At 42.9% G+C, this 22,024-nt stretch overlaps 2 protein-coding genes across 12 annotated transcripts in view; one reads left to right on the top strand and one right to left on the bottom strand.

The window, feature by feature from the left end:
* LOC125694253 (kinesin-like protein KIF20B) overlaps positions 1-4,216 on the bottom strand; it is a 30,894-nt gene extending 26,678 nt beyond the window's left edge. Inside the window, exons 1-5 of one of the 6 annotated variants that reach the window (XM_048947202.1) lie at positions 3,481-3,574; positions 3,101-3,361; positions 986-1,142; positions 428-514; positions 144-260 (exon numbers count right to left, since the gene is read on the bottom strand). In XM_048947202.1, coding sequence (XP_048803159.1) covers positions 144-260; positions 428-514; positions 986-1,141 — 360 coding nt within the window. In that variant the 5' untranslated portion in view covers position 1,142; positions 3,101-3,361; positions 3,481-3,574. Of the gene's footprint in view, positions 1-143; positions 261-427; positions 515-985; positions 1,143-2,698; positions 3,006-3,043 lie in introns of those variants that run through there. The other 5 variants (XM_048947200.1, XM_048947201.1, XM_048947203.1 and 2 more) reach the window with 5 other exon arrangements.
* Positions 4,217-4,405: 189 nt separating this feature from the next.
* Positions 4,406-22,024, top strand: part of PANK1 (pantothenate kinase 1) — a 43,147-nt gene continuing 25,528 nt past the window's right edge. Inside the window, exons 1-5 of one of the 6 annotated variants that reach the window (XM_048947213.1) lie at positions 4,406-4,517; positions 7,166-7,332; positions 10,559-10,641; positions 11,662-11,774; positions 15,583-15,669. Coding sequence is in view for 2 of the 6 variants with exons in the window: in XM_048947208.1 (XP_048803165.1) it covers positions 21,583-21,832 (250 nt within the window). In the remaining 4 variants the exon portion in view is untranslated. Of the gene's footprint in view, positions 4,518-7,165; positions 7,333-10,558; positions 10,642-11,661; positions 11,775-12,669; positions 12,989-15,582; positions 15,670-15,721; positions 17,482-21,397; positions 21,833-22,024 lie in introns of those variants that run through there. The other 5 variants (XM_048947214.1, XM_048947217.1, XM_048947211.1 and 2 more) reach the window with 5 other exon arrangements.

Genomic DNA, 22,024 nt, shown 5'->3' with positions numbered 1-22,024 from the left:
TTACATACTTGTAGGAGTCAGATACACGCTTATAATCATGCAGAGAATTCTTAAGAGAAGCTTGTTTGTTTTATATTAAGTAACAGAAGACAAGCAACATCTTCCACACATAACTTAGAGGCATTTAAAGAAAATTCATTTACTCGTGAAAAGCTGAATTTCTGTATCGCCTGTCCTGCAGTTTTGTCAGTCGGTCGACTCCAGGAGCTCTTAGGGGGTTTCAGTATAACGCTTGTTGAGTCCTCAAGTGAAACACACCCCTATTAAAAGGAAGCACAAGTAATGCAGGCATCAAAAGTGTTTTAAAAGATCATCATGAGGGGAAAAGAAAACACGTATACATTAAGGGTTGTTTGTTTTCTTTTGTTTGGTAGTTTGCTTTTTTTGTTTGTTTGTTTTTAGTGTTAAGATTAAGTAAATGTCCTACCTGAGATCCATTTGCTCTTTCCAGTGCTGTGAAGGGCTTAATGCGCAGGCAAACTTGTATGTGTCCCCTAGGCTCCAAACTAGACCTCTAAAATGGAAAGAGCTGGAAGTTACAAATCTGACTAGATCCTCTCTCTGATGATTAGCACATTTACACAGCATTCTTGTCATCAGCCTGTTGTAACAGACTCATTTGATGACACGGGAAGCACGAATATTTCACTCTGTTTTCACAAGTGCTTTGGCCCCTGCTAAACTTCCTTGTGAGAGCCTAGAGTTTCAAAACAAATAATACTGCAGTACACTCATGTACTGCATTCAGGCCAACTATAAGCACAAGTCTTCCATCACTCTGCTTCTCTGAAGTGACGTCAGCTTCACCCACTGAGACTGGGGCACCTCACAGGGTATCAAAGCAACACACACACACGTGTCTATGCACAGTCTAAAGGCACAGATGACTGTCATCTCTTCTTTAAGATTCTAATTCTTCTTACCAAGAAAAGAATGAAGTTTCTTTTACAAGATCCAATTAATTTTAATATTGAAGCTTTCTTACCTGGCTCATGTCTGAGCTTGAAGAAACTGAACTAAACTCATCAGAGAGATTTGTTTTTATGTCTTCCACATTTACCAGTCCTGTTCTTTCTGGAAGCTCTATGCCAGCTACATAGGATGGTCTCAAAATGTTATCTTCTTCTGAATTTGTTTCCATTCTGCAAGATGATACAAAAAGAAATTATTCTTTGCTCTTTCAACGCACGATGCAGATTTCCTAAGCTCAGTTAGGAAATATGACACTAAGTGATATCTGCAGTTTGCTTTGTGTGTGTGGACTGACTCCTGCTTCGTCTTCCTTTTCTGTTCTACTCAACTTTATCTCAAACCCACAAGCGTAACCTTTTTCCTATTCTCCCCTCCATCTCCTTACAAGGAGCAAACCCTGTGGTGCCAAGCGGCCTGTCAGACTAAATCACACCACAACCGCCCATTGGGAAAAAGCCTTTTGCATGTAGCACAGCCTTGCTAGAGCCATGATGGCTGATGGAAATAGTCACAGATACCATTTAGTAAAAGCAGGCCCGCTCCACATAACCTTTCCCGTCATCTCATTTTGCAGTTCAAGTCTCCTTTTGGAATAAAAGCTTATCACAATAGAACATTGCAATGGCTTATCCCTGTGGCACCTAATCAATCGTTGGTATGAAAAAGGATAACCCGATGCAGTTTTACACAAGGCAGGACTCAGAGGCACTGTGAAGTCTAACAGGTAGCTTTGGTATTAAGAGGATACTAAACATCAGAAAACCTCACGCCAGAGTACAACTGTTGGCTTTTAAATCCGCAATTTAACTCCTTCAGTGCATCTCAGTCTCAGCAGTGATCTGCTACAGAAAAGTGTAATTGATTCAGCGTGGCAGGACACCCAAATAACCCTTAAGATGCACATCTGACATACAAATACCCGCGTATTTTGCCCACACTTCATTCTCCTGCTACTTCTTCCTCTGATACTACAGGTGCCATCTTTGCAGTTTATATTTGCCCTCTGAAATAGCTTGTCAGGATATCACTCATCTATCACGGCAAAAAGCACTCTAACACTTGGTGCTGCCCAGCTTCCTACAGCTTGGACAGCGATTCAGCCGCCTTACAACCCTACACCCTCACGCCAAGCTCCAGCAGCGCACATACAGTGTCCGTAAGTGCTAATAGGGAATAGGAAACGTTTGATGAACTTCAGCGGTTAAAGCGGCCGATGGGACCAGCGCTGGGGCACGGCCCTTCGCCCGCTGACAACGCTGCCTCTCACGCAGTCACGTTTTTGATCTGCGCGAGCAGCACAAAAAGCCGGGATGGAGCAACACACAGCTCAGCCCTCCTACCCGACCAGCAAAACGCAGCTACCGAGTCGGACAGGGCTAGGCAGCCATCGCCGAAAGTCACGCTGAAGAGAACGGGCCAGGCGTTCTCTTCTCTCTCCCTACAGCTTTCAAACAGGGGAAAGCCCGCCCTGAAATACCGCCCGAGCTTCAGCAAACGCCGTCTTAAGCAGGACGCGCCGAGCACGGTCGCTCCCGCAGGTCGCTAGGCAACCGCAAACCGCTGACGCCGCCAAAGGGGCCGCACGTCTCATAACCGCCGCTTTACGTTCAGCGATGGCTGCTCGCAAAGCGGCATTTAGCAGGATCCTGCTCTCGTGCTGTGATTTCTCGTTTGAGAAGGAGAAGCAAGCGGTGCGCCGCACGCAGAGCTGGAACAGTAGCCCTACATGTGAGTGTTACGCTGACATCGGTAACGCTGCGAAATGCCGATCGCCCAGCTGCCCGTCAGGCACGACAGCGCTGCGGACACCTCGGACGTCCCGAGGCGGAAATCGTAGATACCGCCGCGGAAGAAGTGCTCTCCCGTCGGCCTGTCCGCGCCAGGAGGGGCTGCCAGTGGATGCAAGGGCAGCCGCAGGGGGCTGGAGGAGACCTCAGCCACACCCTCTCCGGCAAGCCTTTACCCGCCATCAGGACCTTCATGGCACGGGAGGAGACAGCAGTACCCCGCCGATCGGCCCACCACCGCCCCTCGCTTCAGTCCCACGGCCCGCGGAGGCCCGTGCCCGCACCGCGCTGGCCATCCGCACCCTCAGAGCCCGTGCCGAGCGCCCCACTGCACCGCCCACCTGCGCGCAGCGCCACCGCCGTCCAAAGAGCACGCCCGCTAACGTTCGCGCGTTGTTTTCAAATTCAGCCAATGGCAGTGTGCGGAGCCGCGACGCATTCTGGGTTCGAGCTGGGATTGGCTGTCGGCGCTGGCGGTGCCGTGGCGAAGTGCCCGACGGGAGATGTAGTCGTAGGGGCATGCGGTGGTTCGGTCGTGTCGATTCCGTAGGAGGGCTCCTCGTGAGAGTCGCCCGGTTCCAGGATGGCGCTGGGCTGCGCAGCTGTTCACGCAGAGTTTGGTTTTTTTTTTTTTTTGTCATACCCGCGCAGAACGCCTAGGGGCAGCGGGACTCCCGCTGCACGGCATATCGCCTGGGTCCCTCGTCTCCCCTTCTCTTACCGCGCGTCCCTAGGCCTGTCAGGATGTCTGTAAGTCCGCTTTCGTCGATCCTCGCGTGGTTGCGGTTCTGCTGCTCCCACGGTCCCGGAGGCTGCGCTGCGGTGCGCTGCGTGCAGGCGGTCTGATCGCTGCCTACAGGGAGCACCGAGGCCAAGGCGCTCCGCTTGGCGAACTGCCGGCCTCGTGTCACTTCGGCTCTTCCTCACTGCGGGTACAGCGCTCATGCAGCTGCGGGTAATGCTGTCTGTGTTCGGAACCTTACTCTGTTGGAAGTTATTGTTCGGGCTACTTTATTTGACTTTGTGGTCAAAACATGAAATGCCAGTCGTGCCAATCAGATTATCGTGTTCCAGAAATGCAGCATGGCAACTTGTGCGTTTTGCTAACAAAAATTGCCATGAGCTTCCCTTTAGACTCAGACAGGAATCTTCTGATCTGCAATGAGAATTGTCTGTCTTACGCTGAAATAAAAGGAAAACTATCTTGGAAGTAGTTGGTAACTATCAAACAGAAAGGTTTGTTTTTCATCTGAAGAAAAGAATGCTGTATAGTGCAGGCAGTTCTGTATAAAATCCTTCTGTGCAGATCCTGCTGCTTCAGCTAAGCTGTTTGAAATCCCTTCTCTCTTTAAACAGAAGTTATGTCATATTGGTAATAAATGTTACTTGATTTTTATTTGGATGCCAGCCATGTAGCAAGAGTTGCTCTGTTTTAATGGTGTAAGATCATGCAACTTTGAATTGGAAATTGTTTGCCAAGCAAAACCAACAAGCTCCTGTAGGCTCTGTTAAAGGTTATTTTTAAACGTATCTTCTATGTAAACTAATTCCAAGTCGTATTTTTTTTATCAGGAGAGGACTGAGAACAATTGAGAAAGAAAGGAAAAATTTGCTTCTAGGGCAAACCTGACAGTTGTTTTTTATAAGTAGCTGAGAAGGTAAATTGAAGATCTCAGACGATTTTGCAAGATACAGTCCTAGAAAGGTTGGAGACTATCTGTATTAAAAGCAACAACAACAAAAAACCACCCTGCTAAGGTGAGACATAATAAAGAACACATAACAAGCAACATTTTCGTTTTCTTTGAGTACTGGATTTCTAAAGCTGTTTTTATTGTACTGCATATGCAGCATAACTTAACCTAGCATCTCAGAGGTCTACCACCAACATATGAAAAGAGCAAACTAAAACACAATCTAACACGTGCTCTTAGCCTCATACAAACAGTGATAAAGAAAACATTAGCACGGCATAACCCAGCCTGCTTTTGCATGATTCTATGATGACACTCCATCTATGTATATGCACTTTATGGCTTTCAACCAATACGCTTTCCTTAAGTGGTTTGTGCAAGAATAGCCAATTACAACAGAATTATCTGTTGCCAAATCTGTTAACTTACTGCCTCTGAAATTTGGTCGTTTCTTGTAAAATTGCCTGTAAGTTGTGGAGCAAGGTTACTGCTCTCCAGGGGCCTATGGTTTTTGTAAATGACATAGTAGAACTCTTCCCCTTATCCTGGGAAACACATGCTCCCTGTATATGGGACAGGATTCAAAAGTTGTGGACAGTCTGCTCATCTGAGTGACAGGAAGATGCCCTACAATACAGTTTGTGTCAGTTAGCTTTGCTTTGCTATCAGAAGTAATTAGAGACACAATTAGCACTGCTGGGATTCAGCCCAGCACTCTGAACACATCGAGCAGCAGCAAACCAAGCCAGGCTTTAGCAGCTCTGTAGTCTCACCTTTGCCAGGAAAACTAACAAAGCCACCTCTGTGTCCCCTCAGTGCCTGGATTTACTCTGTACAGACTTTCTGGCCCTGCTTCAGGGAAGGTCCTTCTTGCAGGGCTAGTCTGGAGCTCATTGACAGAAGTGTCCTTGCAGAAATTGGTGCATTTCTTGAGTTATCTCTTTGGTAGGTGCTGCATGAACCCCTTTCCCCATCATTTGCATTGCTGTTGAGGTATTTCTCACTGCCTTTCATGTGACTCCATATAGAAGTTCCCTCACTGCAGCCAGTGGCTTTCAGGTGTCATTATGTCTAATGCACATGCAGCTCATTCTATGAACTCATTTTGCAGATGGTTCATTTTCTGATTTTCATATAGTGCTATAGGTATATTCTGCTTTACCATATCTTCATTTTGGCTGGAAAGCTGCACAAAGGAAAAGAATCTGGGGATATTAGTTGGCCAATGGCATCCTGGCTTGTGTCAGAAATAATGCAGCCACCAGAAGCAGGGAGGTGATTATCCCCATGTACGTGGCACTGGTAAGGCCTTACTTCAAGTATGTATTTAGTTTTGAGCCCCTCAGGGTAAGGCAGACAGTGAGATCCTGGAACGTGTCCAGAGAAGGGTAACAAAGCTGTGAAGGGCCTGGAACATGGGTCTTATGGGGAGTGGCTGTGGGAACGGGGATTGCTCAGTCTGGTGAAGAGGAGGCTCAGAAAACCTTGTCACTCTCTTCAACTGCCTGAAGGGAGGTGGCAGTGAGGCAGGGGTCAGCCTCTTCTCTCATGTAGATAGTGATGGGACAAGAGGTAATAGCCTTAAGTTGTGCCAGGGGAAGTTTGGGTCAGATATAGGAAACATTTCTTCTCAGAAAGAGTGATGATGCACTGGCACAGGCTGTCCAGAGAGGTGGTGGGGTCACCATCCGTGGAGGCGTTCAAGAAACGTGGAGATGTGGCACTGAGGAACGTGATTAGTGGGCATCATGGGAGCAGGTTGATGATTGGACTGCAATGAGCTGCTTCCTCAAGTTTGTAGTTCCTAGCTTTGTCCATATTGCTTTGCTATTCTTTACTTATTTCTTTACCTATTTCCTGCTTGTTCCTTATAACATCTCAATTTGGTTTCCTTTAAGAGGTGGTCTCATATTACCAGAGATCTTACGACTAGCTTTAAAAGCGCAAGCTTGAGAGAAAAATGCTTTGGGTTCTTCAGTGTCATTTTGTGTTTGAGCATGTGTGTGCCCAAGCTTCCTCTGGATCCATGAAGTACCGAAGTAGCCACCTGCAACCCAGCAAGGCCAAACAGGCTGGCCCCTGCAGATGACTCATGTAGCTTGCCCTCCAGCAGGCACTGAGCATGACAACACTCCCGGCCATGAGGATAACTGTTTGTAAATCTTTGAAGGATTTTATGAACACCAGTGTGTGAAAAAACATAGTATTACTCCTTCCAAGGGAACTGAAGTGGGAGAAGGTTTGAAATATATTTACTGAGATGTATTTTGTTCAGCTTGCATAACTCAAGATTTAGTTTGTCTTAGGAAAGAGCACAGTTGAGACAGACAGCCTCTCGTTATTCCTTCTGTACCTTCTTGCTATTACTCAAACCTTTGATGAACTAAAGAGAACATTTGAACTATAATCAACTCTTTAATCTTGTAATTAAACAACACAGTTTCAAAATCAATTGTTTTCTATTATACAATAACAAAAATAGTCACTGCTTTGAAGGTTAGATCTAGCATTCTGATATTAGAAACTTCTGCCTCTTCTCAACAGGCTTGAAATGTACATGAAGCTGCAACCGTCTCTTGGATCATTATGGTTACTAACTGTATGAATGTACTCGGATTCTTGAGTTATTTCAGTTTGAGCAGCTCCTTCTTTAATGAGCACATGTAACAAAGTTCTACTTTCTGTACTGTCTTGTTGTTCTGCCTTCTCTAGGTCCTTCTGTAGCTGGCAACAAGCACCATGAGACCACTGTGGTGGCTGAGTATTTTGTTGCTGAATTACTGAAAGGAGCTGAAGCATTTGGTCAGCTGATCAGGCTGAACAGCACAGTACCATGTTAGTTGGTATAATAGTAGAAGTGGCCTTTGTTGGAGAAAATGGTAAGAGCTGTTTTCACATTAATACAAGCATTTGCTGTTGTCTGCCTGGTTCATAGTCATGTAGTGTATCATCAATGAATATACAGATGTTATAATTATGAAATAAACAAGAGTTTAGCTAAGCAGGTTATAATAACAAAAAGAGACTAGATAGAATGCTTACCCACATCCTAGGCTCACTGCAAAACTCCAGAGGAGAGATCTCCAGAAGAGATTCTTCCTTACTGGTAGTCAACTCTTAAGTGGGTCTAGAAGAGGTGCAGCCAGGCTCCACTCCTTCCGGCAGCACAGGTGAATTGCCTTCACCTGTGCTCCCGTGGCTGACTCATTGCTCACCTCAGGTAATCAATCAGAGGTTCAGGCAGTGATTCAGCAGTTCCCATACATGTAGCACATGGTTTAGTTGGTCAGTAGGTGTTTAAAATTTATATCATGTGTCTCAAAACAATTGTTTAACATATACAAAGTATTTTGTGCAAGTGTATTTATGTCTTCCTAGTTCCAAGTTGGAGACTAGGCCTTTTGCCATGCAAGATACTAATTATTTTCCTTGAGGACTGTGTATTACCTTGTAAGTTAAGCCAGGTGGAGGAGAGGAAATTAATTCCAGATCCTGTTAGTGAAATTTTATTTCTCTCCATGTGTTATTGATTCATTTTCAATCATCCATAGAGCATTATAAATACCAACATAGGCAGCTGTAATTTAATGATAAAACCTGAGGACACGCTTCCCTAAAATGAAATATATGTTTATTTTCAGTTTTATTTCAGTAGAGATTTAAGAAGCTTTATCTCAATTCTAGGCTTCTTATGGAAATGCTTTGTGGTGCAAGAAACTTGAGCTTTATTCATTAGGATGGCTTTTTATTGAGAATACTGGTTCTTCTTATGTAGTGTTACATAAACTTTAGTTTACGAGTAGTGGTCTAATAGTCCCAGAGCCCTCAGAACAGCCCTAAAAAGTGTTTCCAATAGAAGTCGTTCTGTTGATTGTAACATTCTCAACCTTTGCTCCATCACCTTACTGGAAACTTGATAAGCTTAATACATTGGAGCACAAAGTCAGTATGAATCCAGAGTAGCACAAAGTGAAAGAAGTGAAACTGGCTTAAAATATATCTCTATATGAGTATGTATATTATGTATGTTTTGGTTCCATGCAGATGCCACAAAATTGGCCACTGAAGTGTCTCAAGGATATAAGGCATCTTAAAAAGGTGTGGTTCAAAGGCAAGAAGCTTACTGCTGGTGTGAGATGGGCAATATACAAGGACCAGGATGCAGTGTAGCCATTACAGTATTTCTGTGTAACATTACTCATTTTTCTGGCTCTGACACCCAAGACATAGTTGCTTTTATACTCAGCAGCATCAGCTGTGTCCTGACCTTAGGAGCCATTGCTGTTCTCTGACGTTATGTACTGTTCCTCAGAGTGTTGTCAGGCTTTGGGTACTCTGTGCTTCTTGAATTCATGGGAGCACACAAGTGGAATAGGGCAGTTGCACCAGTGGCCTTCAGATGTTCAGTTTGAGCCTCCAGGGAAGTCAGTGAAGCACTCAGAATTGCTTCAGACATGTTAAGTTCTTGTTCTGAAAGTGCAGTTACACTTGGTAGTAGAACTAAACAATATAACTGCAATCTGAGTTTCCCACTGAAGCTTCCCACTTAATTTTTTATATCTAAACTAAAAGTCAAGTGTTTGGTGTTAGGTAAGCTATTATCCTAAAATTTAGGAATGTGCATTCCTTGCTTTTTTATAAATCAGATTTCTTATTATAAAGTACTTGAAAATAATAGCTCTTTGGCAATAGAAAATGGCTCAAGGCGTTTCCTGTTTTGCTTTGAGCACTTTTTCCTCCTGTTAAAAGCTTATACTTTATAAATATTTCAGGATGGACAGTACTCATCCTATAGGAAAAACAAAACAGGGATTTTTAATAGATGGAAAACATCTGTGCTGCATAGTCATACTTCTGAAGAGACTGTGCCATGCAGTCAGACTACAGTGCTCTTTGCAGTGCTGAAGAGTCACATTTGTCTTGCTGAAAGCCAACCAACAGATTAAAGGAGATAAAAAGTTGGAAAGTTTCAATTGCTTGTCAAAACAAAGATGGTACAGCTGGTTGATTAAACACAATCTTACACCATTATTTTTATCCAGATTGGCAAGCCAATCTGTATGAACAAACAGATGCTGGAGCAGCAGGCAAAAACGCTGATGAGACAAAAGGGCAGGACTGATTCTCTTTTATTAGGCCCCCATTGATTGGCTAAATTGCTTTGTCAAGTGGCATCGTTGACTCCTTCAAAGGGGAGTCAGATATTCGTAGAACTGGTTGGTGTACAGCATACTATTCTTACCTTTGAGCATACCTGGAACTGCTTGTTAGAGAATTTCCAACTGGAGTTGTGTTCTTCATTTGATGCTGTCCCACCTCAAGCTGGCAAAAAAAAAAAAAAATCTTCCAGCCAAGGATGCATAGAGTTTTGAAACAAACCAGACCTCCTTACTCAGAGTTTGGTCACAGCTAACTGAAAGGTTTTCACTGAAATGATGTTTTTATCAAGCACTGGCTGATCTGACCCTCAGTAGTTAATATAAACCCCATTTTGCAAAAACAGATGTAAATAACTAGATTCCATCATCAGTAATTTGTTTCTGTGCTTCTGATTTTCCTTTTTGCTGTTTCAAAAGATTACAGAATCTACCTGCAGTTCTATTGGGATGCTTTTGTATGGTTTTGCCCAGGTACTCCCATGCCACCATATATATGTGTCAATGAGAATACAAAAAACTTGTTCCTCTACGCAAATTTGATATATATACACATTTGAAAAGCACCCTAAGATCTTTGTGTGGATGTTGTTTTATAAAATGATGCTACACAGTTGACCAAAATAGTCAGTACAAAGCAGCATTTTGGCATTGTAAAAAGAACAAAAAAATGTGCCAATTTACAGATGAGAAGGAATCCTGTTATTTTAAGGGTAATATTAGTATAAAGTTAGTGAATTAATAAATTTCAAACTGGATGACTTATGCTGTCAGAAGATCACTTATCCAAGACAAGTGATTCAGAAATAGATACTGTAGCATTGTTACTGTTTTAATCAGATGGCTATTGCTGTTACAAGTAACCCTACAAATTATGCATGAGGATGTTCTGCACAGGCCAAAATTACTGACTTGATGTTTTGTTTTTCATTTTTGGTGGATGGTATAGCTAGCAACTGGGTGTGTAAAGCAGCTCTTAACATGGCCACTACAAATCTCAGCAGTGAACTTCAACAAGAAAAAATGAATATGGTATGTATTTCTTTGCATATGGGAACTATGAATGATGGTGTATGAAGCCTTATCACATACCCTATAACATTCATATAAATCAACTTTTCACCCCAGAATTCGTAGTAAATTGATGATTTGGGAAAACATTGATATGTGAAATACTCATCCCACCTTTGCTTGGGGTAGATAGAGTACCTTGGTAAAATTCCTTTTATAGAGACATCTAGTGTTGTATCAGTAAGAATCTAAATGCCTTAAAGGAGTTGTGCTTTATACATTTGGTTTTGGTTTAGCTTATTTTAAAAGGTTTTGAGAGAGAATGGAATCATAACTTTCATAAAGATAAGATTGTGTTTGAGCAAATAGCTTCAAATTGTTTTATCCTGATTTTACTGTTTGGTAATTTGGAATAATAATGCTTTCCACCTGTAGAACTCTCTGTAAGGCTATGCTTATTGGGTATTACTAACTGCATATGTTCTCGGTAGGCCATAACCATTAAAAATATTTGCTAGGTTCTACTCACGGAAGCTTTAAACTGTATCTTAATTTCAATAAATTTGCTTATTATCAGTTAGCTTAGCCTCCAGATGTAGAATCTGTAGTGGCACTCTGGTAATGTCATGATTCTGAACATGAGGTAGTGAAGTAGTGAGGTTGCTAATAACTTTGTGTTCTGTCTGTGATAAAACAGGTATAGATGTTCTTGGCACTTCTATTCCTTTTCAGAAATATGCCCTCTGCTATTCAGCCCAAATCCACTTTGTTCAAGTCTCCATGTTACCAGTTGTGAATGTTACTGTTGTGAATGTTTCCAGAGTATGTTATTTAGACATCTCTGCCTCACGGAAGGAGAAGGTGAGAAGGGACTACTGAAGCACAAATGAAAGACAAGGAGTACACAGCTTTGCTAAGTTCCTCATCAAGTGTTTCATGAAAAGCAGTTATGAGAGGCTGCTAATCATAAATGTGTCTCTTTTTCTTTTCTCCCCCCCCCAACCCTTTTCTTTTGTTTTTGCTTTTTCCCTTTGGCTACAGCTTGTAAAGTGTTATCACGATACTGGTCTGAGCAGGCAAAACCACTACTGATGCCTACCTATGATTGGAAGATAACACAGGCCATAGACTGCGGAATGCTGACCTCACATTAGGTGAGTCTGTCGCTCACTTTCCCACCCCTGCCCAATTCCTGTGTTCCTGTCCTTTCTTTGTATCGTTAAATTCATGTCAGAGCTCTGTGTTATTAGTTGCATGGAATCCAGTCTCACTTGACTGTACATACACTTTTCCCTAAAGAAGTTGGATGTTATCATCTATGTTAGATATTCATTATGCAAAGAAAGCGTAGAACACAATTGCATTGTAACAGTTTTGAATTATTTTTAGTTGAAGTAATGAAAAAGAAGGTCTAGCAAGTTTGATGTTAACATTTCTTAGCTACAATTCCTAAACTGTTGAACAGACAATTATATTAGAAGCTATTATACGTGTATGTAATCAGTTAATATTCAGATGTTATAATTAAGAAACATACAAGAAAGTTATGCTGAACAGGTTATCATGCTAAAGAAGAACAGATGGAAAGCTTATCCAGCTTGCTGAGAAGACTCCAACCTCTTGGAGAAAAACTTTCTCCCATCGTAGTCAGCTTTTAAATGGGGTCTAGGAGAGCGGAGCCAGGCTCCCACCCTTCCAGTAGCACAGGAGAATTTTCTTCACCTGTGCTCCTGGGGCTAACTCATTGCTCGTCTCAGGTGGTCAATCAGAGGTTCAAGCCGTGATTCAGCAGTTCTCATACAATATGAATATGCATTTTTATTCATAAGTGAATTGTACTGAGACAAGTGAATGTCTTAAGAGCAATGCGTGGAGGAGTAGATTCTATTCTTTTACTTCTGTTCAGTTGTAAATGTACAGGGCATGGATCAAATAACTATTGACGTAGAAAATAACACATGTCAAACAAGGACTTGAAACAGTGCTTTGAGGTCAGTAACCTGTGTGCTTAGAACTTTGATCACAGTGGTAGCAACCAAATGACATACTTTTGGTGGAGATACGGTCAAATATAAACAGGTAGCTTTACACTCAGTGTTACAAGCAGAACAGCAAAATGTTAGTGGGGTGAAAATGTGTATTTCTAATAAGCTTAAGGAGCTTCAACAAATAATGCTCATACTGATGAATTAATTTGCTGAAACTGCAAGGAATGGGCTTTTTGTGTTGTTTATTTATATTTAAATAATGAACAACGTCAGACAACAAAGCCTCAATGGATTCTGCTTTCAACAAGCAGCATGAAAGAGGAGTCTTCCCAAGGCCTTGCTGTATCAAGTGGAAGACAGCATGTTTTGTCTGATGAAATGTAAGTTTAACTGCTAATCAGTCAATCCAAAGCATTGCTAGATTAATAGTCAAACAGCTGTTTGCTATTTCTGCTAGGTTAATAGCCAGCTTGCTGAGAATAGATTTTCTGGGGAACTGAAGCAGCTTGTTGGTTCTGTGATTGGCTGAAATTAAGGGGAATTCTTTTTAAGAAAATTAAGATATTTACTTCTGATGTTTTTCTGACATAGATCTTCCAGATTTTCATTTTGCTGTCAAAGCAAATGGGTTAAAAGTCTAAGAATGACTGTGGAAGGCTACTATTAAATTTCACAGTTGAGAGGGCATGGGTATTTTTGTTTTGACTTTTTGTCCAGCTGATCCAAGTAATTGTTTTAGTTTAGAAGTGAGAGCTGTCTTTTCTCTTACTTTTTGTTTGTGAGTGCTGCTGTTGTCTCTTTAAATGGGAGGGGAAAAGAGCAATTATTCGGTTTGTGAAATATCTGAAGATCTGCAGATACAAAGCACTCCTTAATTGCAAAGGACTTAAATTAAAGCTGTATTAAGTCATCTTTATGTCAGTCCATGCCGTGGTCTGAATAAATCTGTTTGTAATCAAATTTAAACTTGGTTGACGAATAGGGGTAGAAGATTTGGTATTTATTTTTTTTAACCATGGGCTGTGTAATTCACTGAAACTAGAGCTCCAGGCTAATTTCTCCCTGTAGGAAAGAGGTACCATTTAAGTTTTGTTGTTGTTGTTAGTAAGTGTTAATGAAGTATTAATTAATTAAGTAGTCTTTGCTAATCCTGTGAAAAACAGTCATGTTATGTCAGTTCAGTGCTGTTAGCTCTTGTATCAAAATGATATTTAATCCCCTCTAAACGTGAACTTGCTAGTTTATGTATTTTGGGAGGATTAAGGTCTGAAAACTGGCATAATGAGGCTAGAAATCAGGCAGGTTTTCTTCCATTAGAATTTCAGGTCAGAAATATCTATTTCACCTTACATTAGACTTGTTTTACACTTGTGAATGGAGACCAGATTGTGTAATCTGTGGGGGTTCTCGTCCTAGTAATTGTTGATCACTGATGCCTCATAATCACTGCAGCAGTATTTTCTCCATATCTTTGCTTTATGGGGTAGCTGTGCATTCATTCTGGCTTGTGTACTATGCTTTTCCCCTCTTCCTTCCTTGTAAGAGGTAATTGAATGAAAACTCACATCTCTTCTGATATTTTAAATAAGTTTTATAAACGGAGACAAAACAAATCAATCAGTTCCTTCTCCTTTTAGAGCAATCAGAGAAAAACCATTGGAGATTGATATCTCAGGCCCATCAGTTCTGCTTTCAGTCAGTATACAGAGGTTTTGGGAACAAGCGAACAAAAAGATAAAATAAGTCCTTTTCTCCTGCTGTATGAGAGAGAAAAAATGCTTTTGTTTTCTCTTCCCATCTCTGAATAGGCTGGTGCCAAAACTAACTTTGTGGCTTCTTTATCTGGCTTCTGTGTTAAAACTAAGGACGGAAGCAACAAATTTGGATAGATTAAGGATTCTATTGGTAAAAAATGCATATTTCATATTCATGGTGATGTTGGTAAGATTAAGGATTCTGATTTACCATTTGTGAGTCAAAAAGGATAATAATGTATGAGTGTCAAAGCTAGATGATCTTTGAGGTCCCTTCCAATCCAAGCCATTCTATGATTCTAGGATATTCGAAAATCTTTTGTGGCTTATGATTCTTGGCATATGTCTCTGACACTTTCAGATTAATTTTTTGATTCAGGGAATGTGTTTAGATGACCCATACGTCTCTTTGAATCTTATTTTCGTTAGACAAGTATGTGTATGTACAGTTATGCTATGTTTTATTACGTGAAAATAAATGTTTTGGTAACACTAAGGTTCCTGCTGTGAAATGTAAATTGTTGCCTATGCAGGAATGACCCTGCAAGTTATTGTATTTTATTGTATCTATTTTTCAAAGAGTATCCAATTGGTAGACAGAAGTCTCTTTTTTTTTTTTTTTTTTTTTTTTTTTTTTTTTTCTTTGTATTTGTTTGTACATAGTTCTTATTGACCATGTGAAAACCTGGAATTTCTAAATTGACTTCCAGGGAGAAAAAATCATTGCACACAACAGATTATTCATGGTATTATTTACTCTAAAATGTTAACAATTCCGGAAATATCAGAGGATATAACTGCAGCAAAACAACCCAGCCTTAGCATAATATTTAGTTGTTTCCCTCCTTTGTTACTAGGTAGCTAGAGCTTTTAGGGAGAAATTTGTCATTAATAGCACAGCTCCATCCTACACAAGAGTCTCTAGTTCTTTGCAAACATGAACTTTTAAAAGGTATTTTTAAAAGATTAGCATTTGAGCTTTGTCGTCTCTGGTTTTAGCTTAATCTCACAAGGACAAATTAAATTTTTTTTCAGCATCAAAGCATCGTAAGCCTTTGGTGTGTTTGTGTGAAGGAGAAGTCGTTGTTGAGATACTGAAGCTTTAACTCCAGACTTAGTTGTGATGTTTGGACTTAACTCTGTATTTAAATGATCATTAAGACACATATCTCCCCACTATTGAAGGTGGTTGCCAAAGGCGTGCTGTTTCCCTTTTGCAGTGATCCCTGTCTGTGAACTAATTTTGAAGAGCTGTTGAGTACTCTGTGCTCCTTCCCTCCTGAGCTGGAGAAGCAATCCAGTTGGAGGTATGTCTGGATAGAGTGTTTTAGAGAGGAGTTTGTTTGTTTTTCTTCCACCTGCAGGCATAGGTCTGGTCTCTTGTTTTAACTTGATCTATAATCCTTGATATCCACAGGAATTTCATGTCAGCATTGAAGCTCTGGACATACAAATTAACACAAGTGGAAAATCTTGCTGAGTACTGACAGGAGAACCAGTTTCTCCTTTTCATATCTGGCAGTGCTGAGTGAGCAATAAAGTCTTTTGTAATTGTTGGTTGTAATTGTCAACTATTCTGTTGTTGTATTTCAAAGAGCTTGTTTCGAAACTGTCACTTTTTATATGGTGCTTCATAATGCCATCATTAAAGAGCGCTGAGTTGAAAAAATCCACCGTGAAGATACTCAGCCAAGCAAAACCAGTATGTGTATGTACAGGAGGGTAATTGTCTGTGGGCAACAGCTGTGGAGCAAGGGCCATTGTTTCCCCTACCAAATGCTCACTACTTGTTGCAATCATTTTTTTTTAATGATTAGGAACAGTGTTTCCCAATCAGTGAGTTCTCAATTTATATGCTTTCCAATTCTGTGTGTTTAAGTTTGACTAAGATAAGTGCCAGTGTGTTGATCCAAATGCTTAGGGAGAGAGGTTGTGGATTGACTGATGGGAGCAAAGAAGAGTGTATTTTTAGGTTTTTACATATATAATGGTTCAAATATACTACCTGATTTTGGCTTTTTTACAAGCTCTGCAAAATAGGGATCATAGCATTTTAAAAGATGATTCATCTCCAATGCCTACTTCATCATCACTGACTTGTTCTTCAAAGCAATAATCAAAAACTAGATTTTAAATCTTTACAGACTTAAGGAATTTTATTTGAAATGTTTGAACTAAGGCACAGAAGGTTTTGTTTTCTATGTAAGATGGTCACTAACAGCTCCAACAAGGATCAGTTGAAAATGTGAAGAGGAAACACACCTATAAAGTAAGTTGTACTTGTCTAGCTGGGCATGGAGAAAAAGAGATATTAGCAGAGAAATCTTTAGAAAGTAGAGGTTGTAGGTTTTCTGTGACTACTTCATGCTTTTATCAGTTTGGTTGAAAGAGAGCAGCCACCAACTAACCTCATCTCAGGAATATCCTGAGCTGTGGAAACCATGTGGACCAGTGCAGAATCTGTCCATAGGAAGGGACAGACTGGTAAGGCCAGGCTCACCTATGTATTCTTCTGACTGTTACTCCTGTGTCTTAGCTGCTGTTGTTAGATATACAGGTCATGTCCTACTCAAGAAAGTTTTCCAGGCTGTATTCCTATTGCCTCACCTGGACAAGAGCTTGGGCACTTGGCTTAGAGGTCTATCTATGAGGTATCTGTCATCAGTGAAGTATAAGAACATGCCTCCTGAGCCTCTTCAGACCACCCAAGTTAGGTAGCTACTTAGAGACAGTGCCTCTCTTTGTTTTGCCCGTGATGCAAGAGAAGGGGAAATGAGATCTGACTCTGCAGGGGAACAAAGCAACTCAAGAGTTATTAAAATCAGTAGTTTTTACTAAGTGTCACAACAGGCATAATTAAAAGGAGCTAAGATATGGGTGGGGAGGGAAAGCACTAATGGTTTCAATGCAATCTGTCTTGGCCTCAATCTGGCAAACATTCAGGCATATGACTAAATTTATGCTCTTTGTTCTCTCTGTAAGTTGTAGTTTCTCGTCTCAGATGTGTTCCTCTAATATAGAAGCATGATGAAAACAGAAGTCACCTGAATGGAAGTATAAGCAGGAATGGCAAAGTGCCAGCAATCCCTAGAACACAAATCTGCAGGCAGCTAAATGAGGTTTGTTTCATTACACTCTTTGCGTTGTGTAATATGGTTTATGTAATTTGAGAAGGATGTTGCTCCTTATCAAGGTTATTACTCCTAATTACCACTTTCCAAAATGTGACCAAAGCTTTGTAGCTGGCTGGCTTTGAATAGGAAAAACAGCAACAGTGCTCTGTAGCATTTTGAGGGGTTCTTGGGTAGCGGGTTTACATGTGGACTGCATCTGCTTGATGCTTCCCTTATGTAATACGAGTCCCTCAAAATGAGCATGGAGCCTCATGGGTTTCAGGCAAGATTGTCTGATGATAACACATGTGGTTTTCATGCTCCCTGCCCCCATTTCCATTGAGGTTGAAACTATAGAATCTAAAATAGTGCTTTCAATCCCATCTCAAACTATCTTAAAATTTGATGGAATTGGCTCAGAGTGTTACAGCCTGTGTCTGTGTGTTTATAAGCAAGTAAACAGACGTAATAGAAACCTGAGTACCTGCAGCGTAGGCAGGCATAGAATAAGGCATGAAATGTTTGCCATGCAAGTGTGTAGTATGCCATGGGTCAGTGATAGTAGAAAGTTGACTGTTCTGAGTCTGTGTCCTGGGTCTTTCAGCATGCTGTGTTTGTCGTTCTGTTCCCACAGATTACTGGTTTGCAGTGACATATGTAAGAAATGAGTTAAAGTAAACAAGTAGTTTCCACACCTGCCTTTTCAGAAAGGAAGACAGAAATATAGTGTAAATATTAGTATTGAAAGAACTGCAAGCATCCCAGATAGCGTTTGTCAATATTGCACCCCTACCTGTGTTGTTGACTTGTGGGTTGAACTCAAATCTGAACTGACTCTTAGGGTTTGTTTAGAAAGTCTGGATAAAAGGAAAACGGAGCCTGTAATAACATGCCATGATCTTACTGACATCTTACAGACTCCACACCTAGTTCTTGATTCGCAAGAGCTTTGCAAGAGCAGTAACGTGTACATGTGGTGTGAAGAGAAGAGAAAGCAATGCCACTTCTCAAAAGCAGTGCGTGCCTTCAGCCTGTTGCTGTTGTACAGCAGGTCTTTGAACTAGCTGCAAAGCTGTGGGTGTAGTGGGAAAGTTTATTTCTGCTTCCTGTACTGTTTTGAGGAGATTAACTAATCCTGTCACATTTCTTCTGAGTTGTATTTTCTAAGACATTCCAGATTTTCAAAATAAATTTATATTACTACTATTGTAGTTAATAACATGAGGCCTTTGTTACACCAATTCAGCCCTTTGGCAGATTATTAGAGGAGCACAGACTGCCTGCATCGCTACATCAAGCAATGCGATCCTGAAGTGTGGTAGTGTGGCTCATAGGTGATGCATAGTAGGATGAACAGTGTATCTGCTCCCAGTTTCAACTTCACTCATGCAAAAGTCTTGGATCACTTTCCACTGAATGCCAAAGGGGTTACCGTGTGGTTTGCTTGTGTCCAGAATAAGCAATACTACCTGAGAGCATGAACTTCCTGCATTTTAAGCCCATGCGGGTGATCACTTAATACATTAAGCTTCCTCTAATTTTATTCCCTGTATCTTATTTTGTATTGCAGAGGAGGTGAAGAATTCTGCAATAAAAATTCAAGAGGGTATACAAAACCTTTTCAAAAGCTCAATCCAAAACTAAGCTATGTAAACCAAACTAAAAAAGTGATATTTTAAACTGCATATATCAGCTCATATGATACTTATCAATACAACAATCTGAAATTGTTCCATTAAAGCAGCACATTAGTTTGAAATGTGATCTTTCCACACCAATTCCAAAAAATTTGATAAGAGTTTTTGTTGATACCTGCCAGAGAGGTTACAAGACCACAGAAACTTGAGCACCCAGAAATGGATTTGTCCCTGCGCATAAAACCTGGTGATTGATTCAGACCACATCTAGCGCTTCTCCGCTGGTACATTTTCTCCAAGGTTATTTGCAGGTGACGCTTCTTGTATTCTACTGGTCTAGGCTGCCAGTGAACTTGAGGGAGATTTGGATTGCATCTTAGCAGATTCCTGTCCTCACCCTCCATTCAGCACAATCTATTCCACTTCTATCCTGGGCATAATTGTGCAGTATCTCCAGCAAAACATTAGGGAAATATTTAGTTAGAAATATCAGATGGGAATGACTCTCAGAAAGGTGTGAGGCCAGGCCTTCTCTTTATGCCAGGGCAGGATCAGCTTTACCCAAACTGTTCCTTGTAGTTGTTGAACCTTTCATAAAAGACTTGAAGTAGTGGACAGTCTTCAATCTTTGAATGCATCTACTGCTTCTCTAACTTCAGGGAATATCTAGGGAATATCTGCCTGAAGGCATAATCAAAATTCACATGCTGCAATTTGCTCTCATATTTTTTTCTTGTTTCAGCAGCCACAGTATTTCCTTCACTGTTATCCTTTTATTCTAAATTTGAATATGCTTTTAGATCATTTCTTGCCTAGACAAAACCTTGCTGTTGTGATTTTACCTTTTTTTTTTTTTTTTTTTAAGTTATTCCAGAAGTTTAATGCTTAAAATTAATTGCAATACTTGAAACAGATGCTGCATTCCATTGCAGTCAATGGAATGGCTGCTTATCCTACCACACAGAAACTAAGTGTACAATTAAAAGTTGGTTTGCTTTTATGGAGGAAGGTTAAAAGTTGCCACCCTTTGGCTGAGTTGTATGAAGTGCTGCTGTGTCTACTCCCAGTTATGCTGCAATTGGAAGAGAAAAGCAGGTTTGCAGGAATGATCGTCTGCTGTGCATTAGTCTCACTGTGTGTGCAGTCAGACTGTCAGGGATGGAGAAGGCAAGAGCCAGGGCAAGCTGAGGAGCATAAGCAGCAAGGACTCCTTGTGACCTGTGTTACCATATATGAACCATACCCAGCTGGCTGCTGGGACTACAGCTGATGGTCCCTGAGTACTAGTCCTAAAAGCACAGCTCTTGGTTTTACTTAAATGTGATTCAGTAAGTAAGATTCTCAGTGAGTTGTGCAGTTTGGGATGCCCCATAGCTCATGTGGTCCTTCCCACCATCCTCAGGGCAGCCGCTTTTGGGGTGCCACTTGCAGCAGCTGCTCATCTATTGTGAGAAAAAATCAGAGTGTTTTAATCATCTTCAAAATATTAGTTATTGGCTTTAGGAAGGATGCTTTATATGTTCTTCGTTCCCAAACACATTCTCCATTCCCCAGTTTCGTGCATGCGTTTGCCTGTGACTTGTTCTTGATCCCTGAAGCACAGTGCTCTGGTCTCAGCTGAGAAGTGGAGATAACTTCACATTATCCCTCTCAAGGCTGTTCCGTTGGGCTGCACTGCTGTATCCCTGGCTGGGGCCAGGTACAACTAACCTTCCCGTGGTGAGGTTGGTGTGCAGTGCAGGGCCCGTGTCCTGTGTCAGTGGTAGGTGTGAGGAGAAGGCGCTATGCGACCGGCTCTTATAATGGCCCGTCATCCGTGCGGCGACGGGCGGCTGTGTAGAAGTGACCTTCGTGCATGGGGCAGAACCGACCGAGCGTTGTGCGGCTGGATACGCGATGCCGCAGCGTAATCGCTGTGTATTTGTATATCTGTAGCCGCTGGATATTTGATGTTTTTATACTCCATTCAGAAAATGTGTTTTTCTGCCGGGCCATAAATCACGGTTAGAGGACGAGCAGCAGCGCTGCGCAGGGAACGCCGAGATAGGGAAAACGCGCGAGGTCGGCCGCGCTCAAGGTCGCGCGCGTCGCTCCCGACCGCTCCGGGACACGTGACGCCGGGCACAGAGCGGAGCGCTGCCCCGATGGCTCCGGATGAGGCAGGGCGTGCCCGCGGGCGGGGGGCGAACCCGCGGGGCGGGGACAGGCGCCAGGAGCCGCCCGCCCGGGGCCCGCAGGTGCCGGGGTCGCGCGAGCTGGGGGCGCCGCGTTCCCGCCGAAGGGCGGTGGCCGCCCCTCTGCAGCGCGCCGCGGCCGCCACCACGCCTGCGCCGTCCCCGCGAGGGAGGGGGGAGAGGGCGGACGGGCGCCGCATCCCCGGCGCGCGGAGCTGCTGGCGGCGTGAGCGAAGGCTCCGCCGCGCCCCGCTGGAGCTGAGCCGAGAGACAAAGGGGAGAGAGACACCGCCGCCATGGGGGAGCAGCTCCGCGCGCAGCCCGCGGCCGCCACGGGGGCACCGTCCGCCGCCTCCTGCTCGCTGCGCGGTGGGCTGCTGCACAACGGCTTCCACCCTGCGGGCCCGACGCTCAGCAACGGTGGCTGCGGGGAGACGCCGCACCCGCTGCTGCTCCGCCCGGAGCCGCCGCCGCTCGGACATGGCTCCCCGGCCAAGAAATGCAGGTTGCGCCGCAGGGTGGACTCGGGACGGCGGCACAGGCCACGTAAGTGACGGGTGCGGCGGCGCGGCTCGGCGCCCACCCACCCCCCCGGCACCGCAGCCCTCCCCACGCTGCCCCGGCCCCTCTCCCGCCCCAAGCGCGGCCCCCCCCCTCCCGTTCCGGCCGGGCCGGGCGGAGCGAAGGCCCTCGGTGCCGGCCAATGCGGCGGCGGAGGCAGGGCACGGCCCCGCCCTG

Source organism: Lagopus muta, chromosome 5 (genome assembly GCF_023343835.1).
Source record: "Lagopus muta isolate bLagMut1 chromosome 5, bLagMut1 primary, whole genome shotgun sequence".
Lineage (NCBI taxonomy): Eukaryota > Metazoa > Chordata > Aves > Galliformes > Phasianidae > Lagopus > Lagopus muta.
Note: the sequence above shows the minus strand (reverse complement) of the source record. Positions and strands in the feature narration are given on the sequence as shown.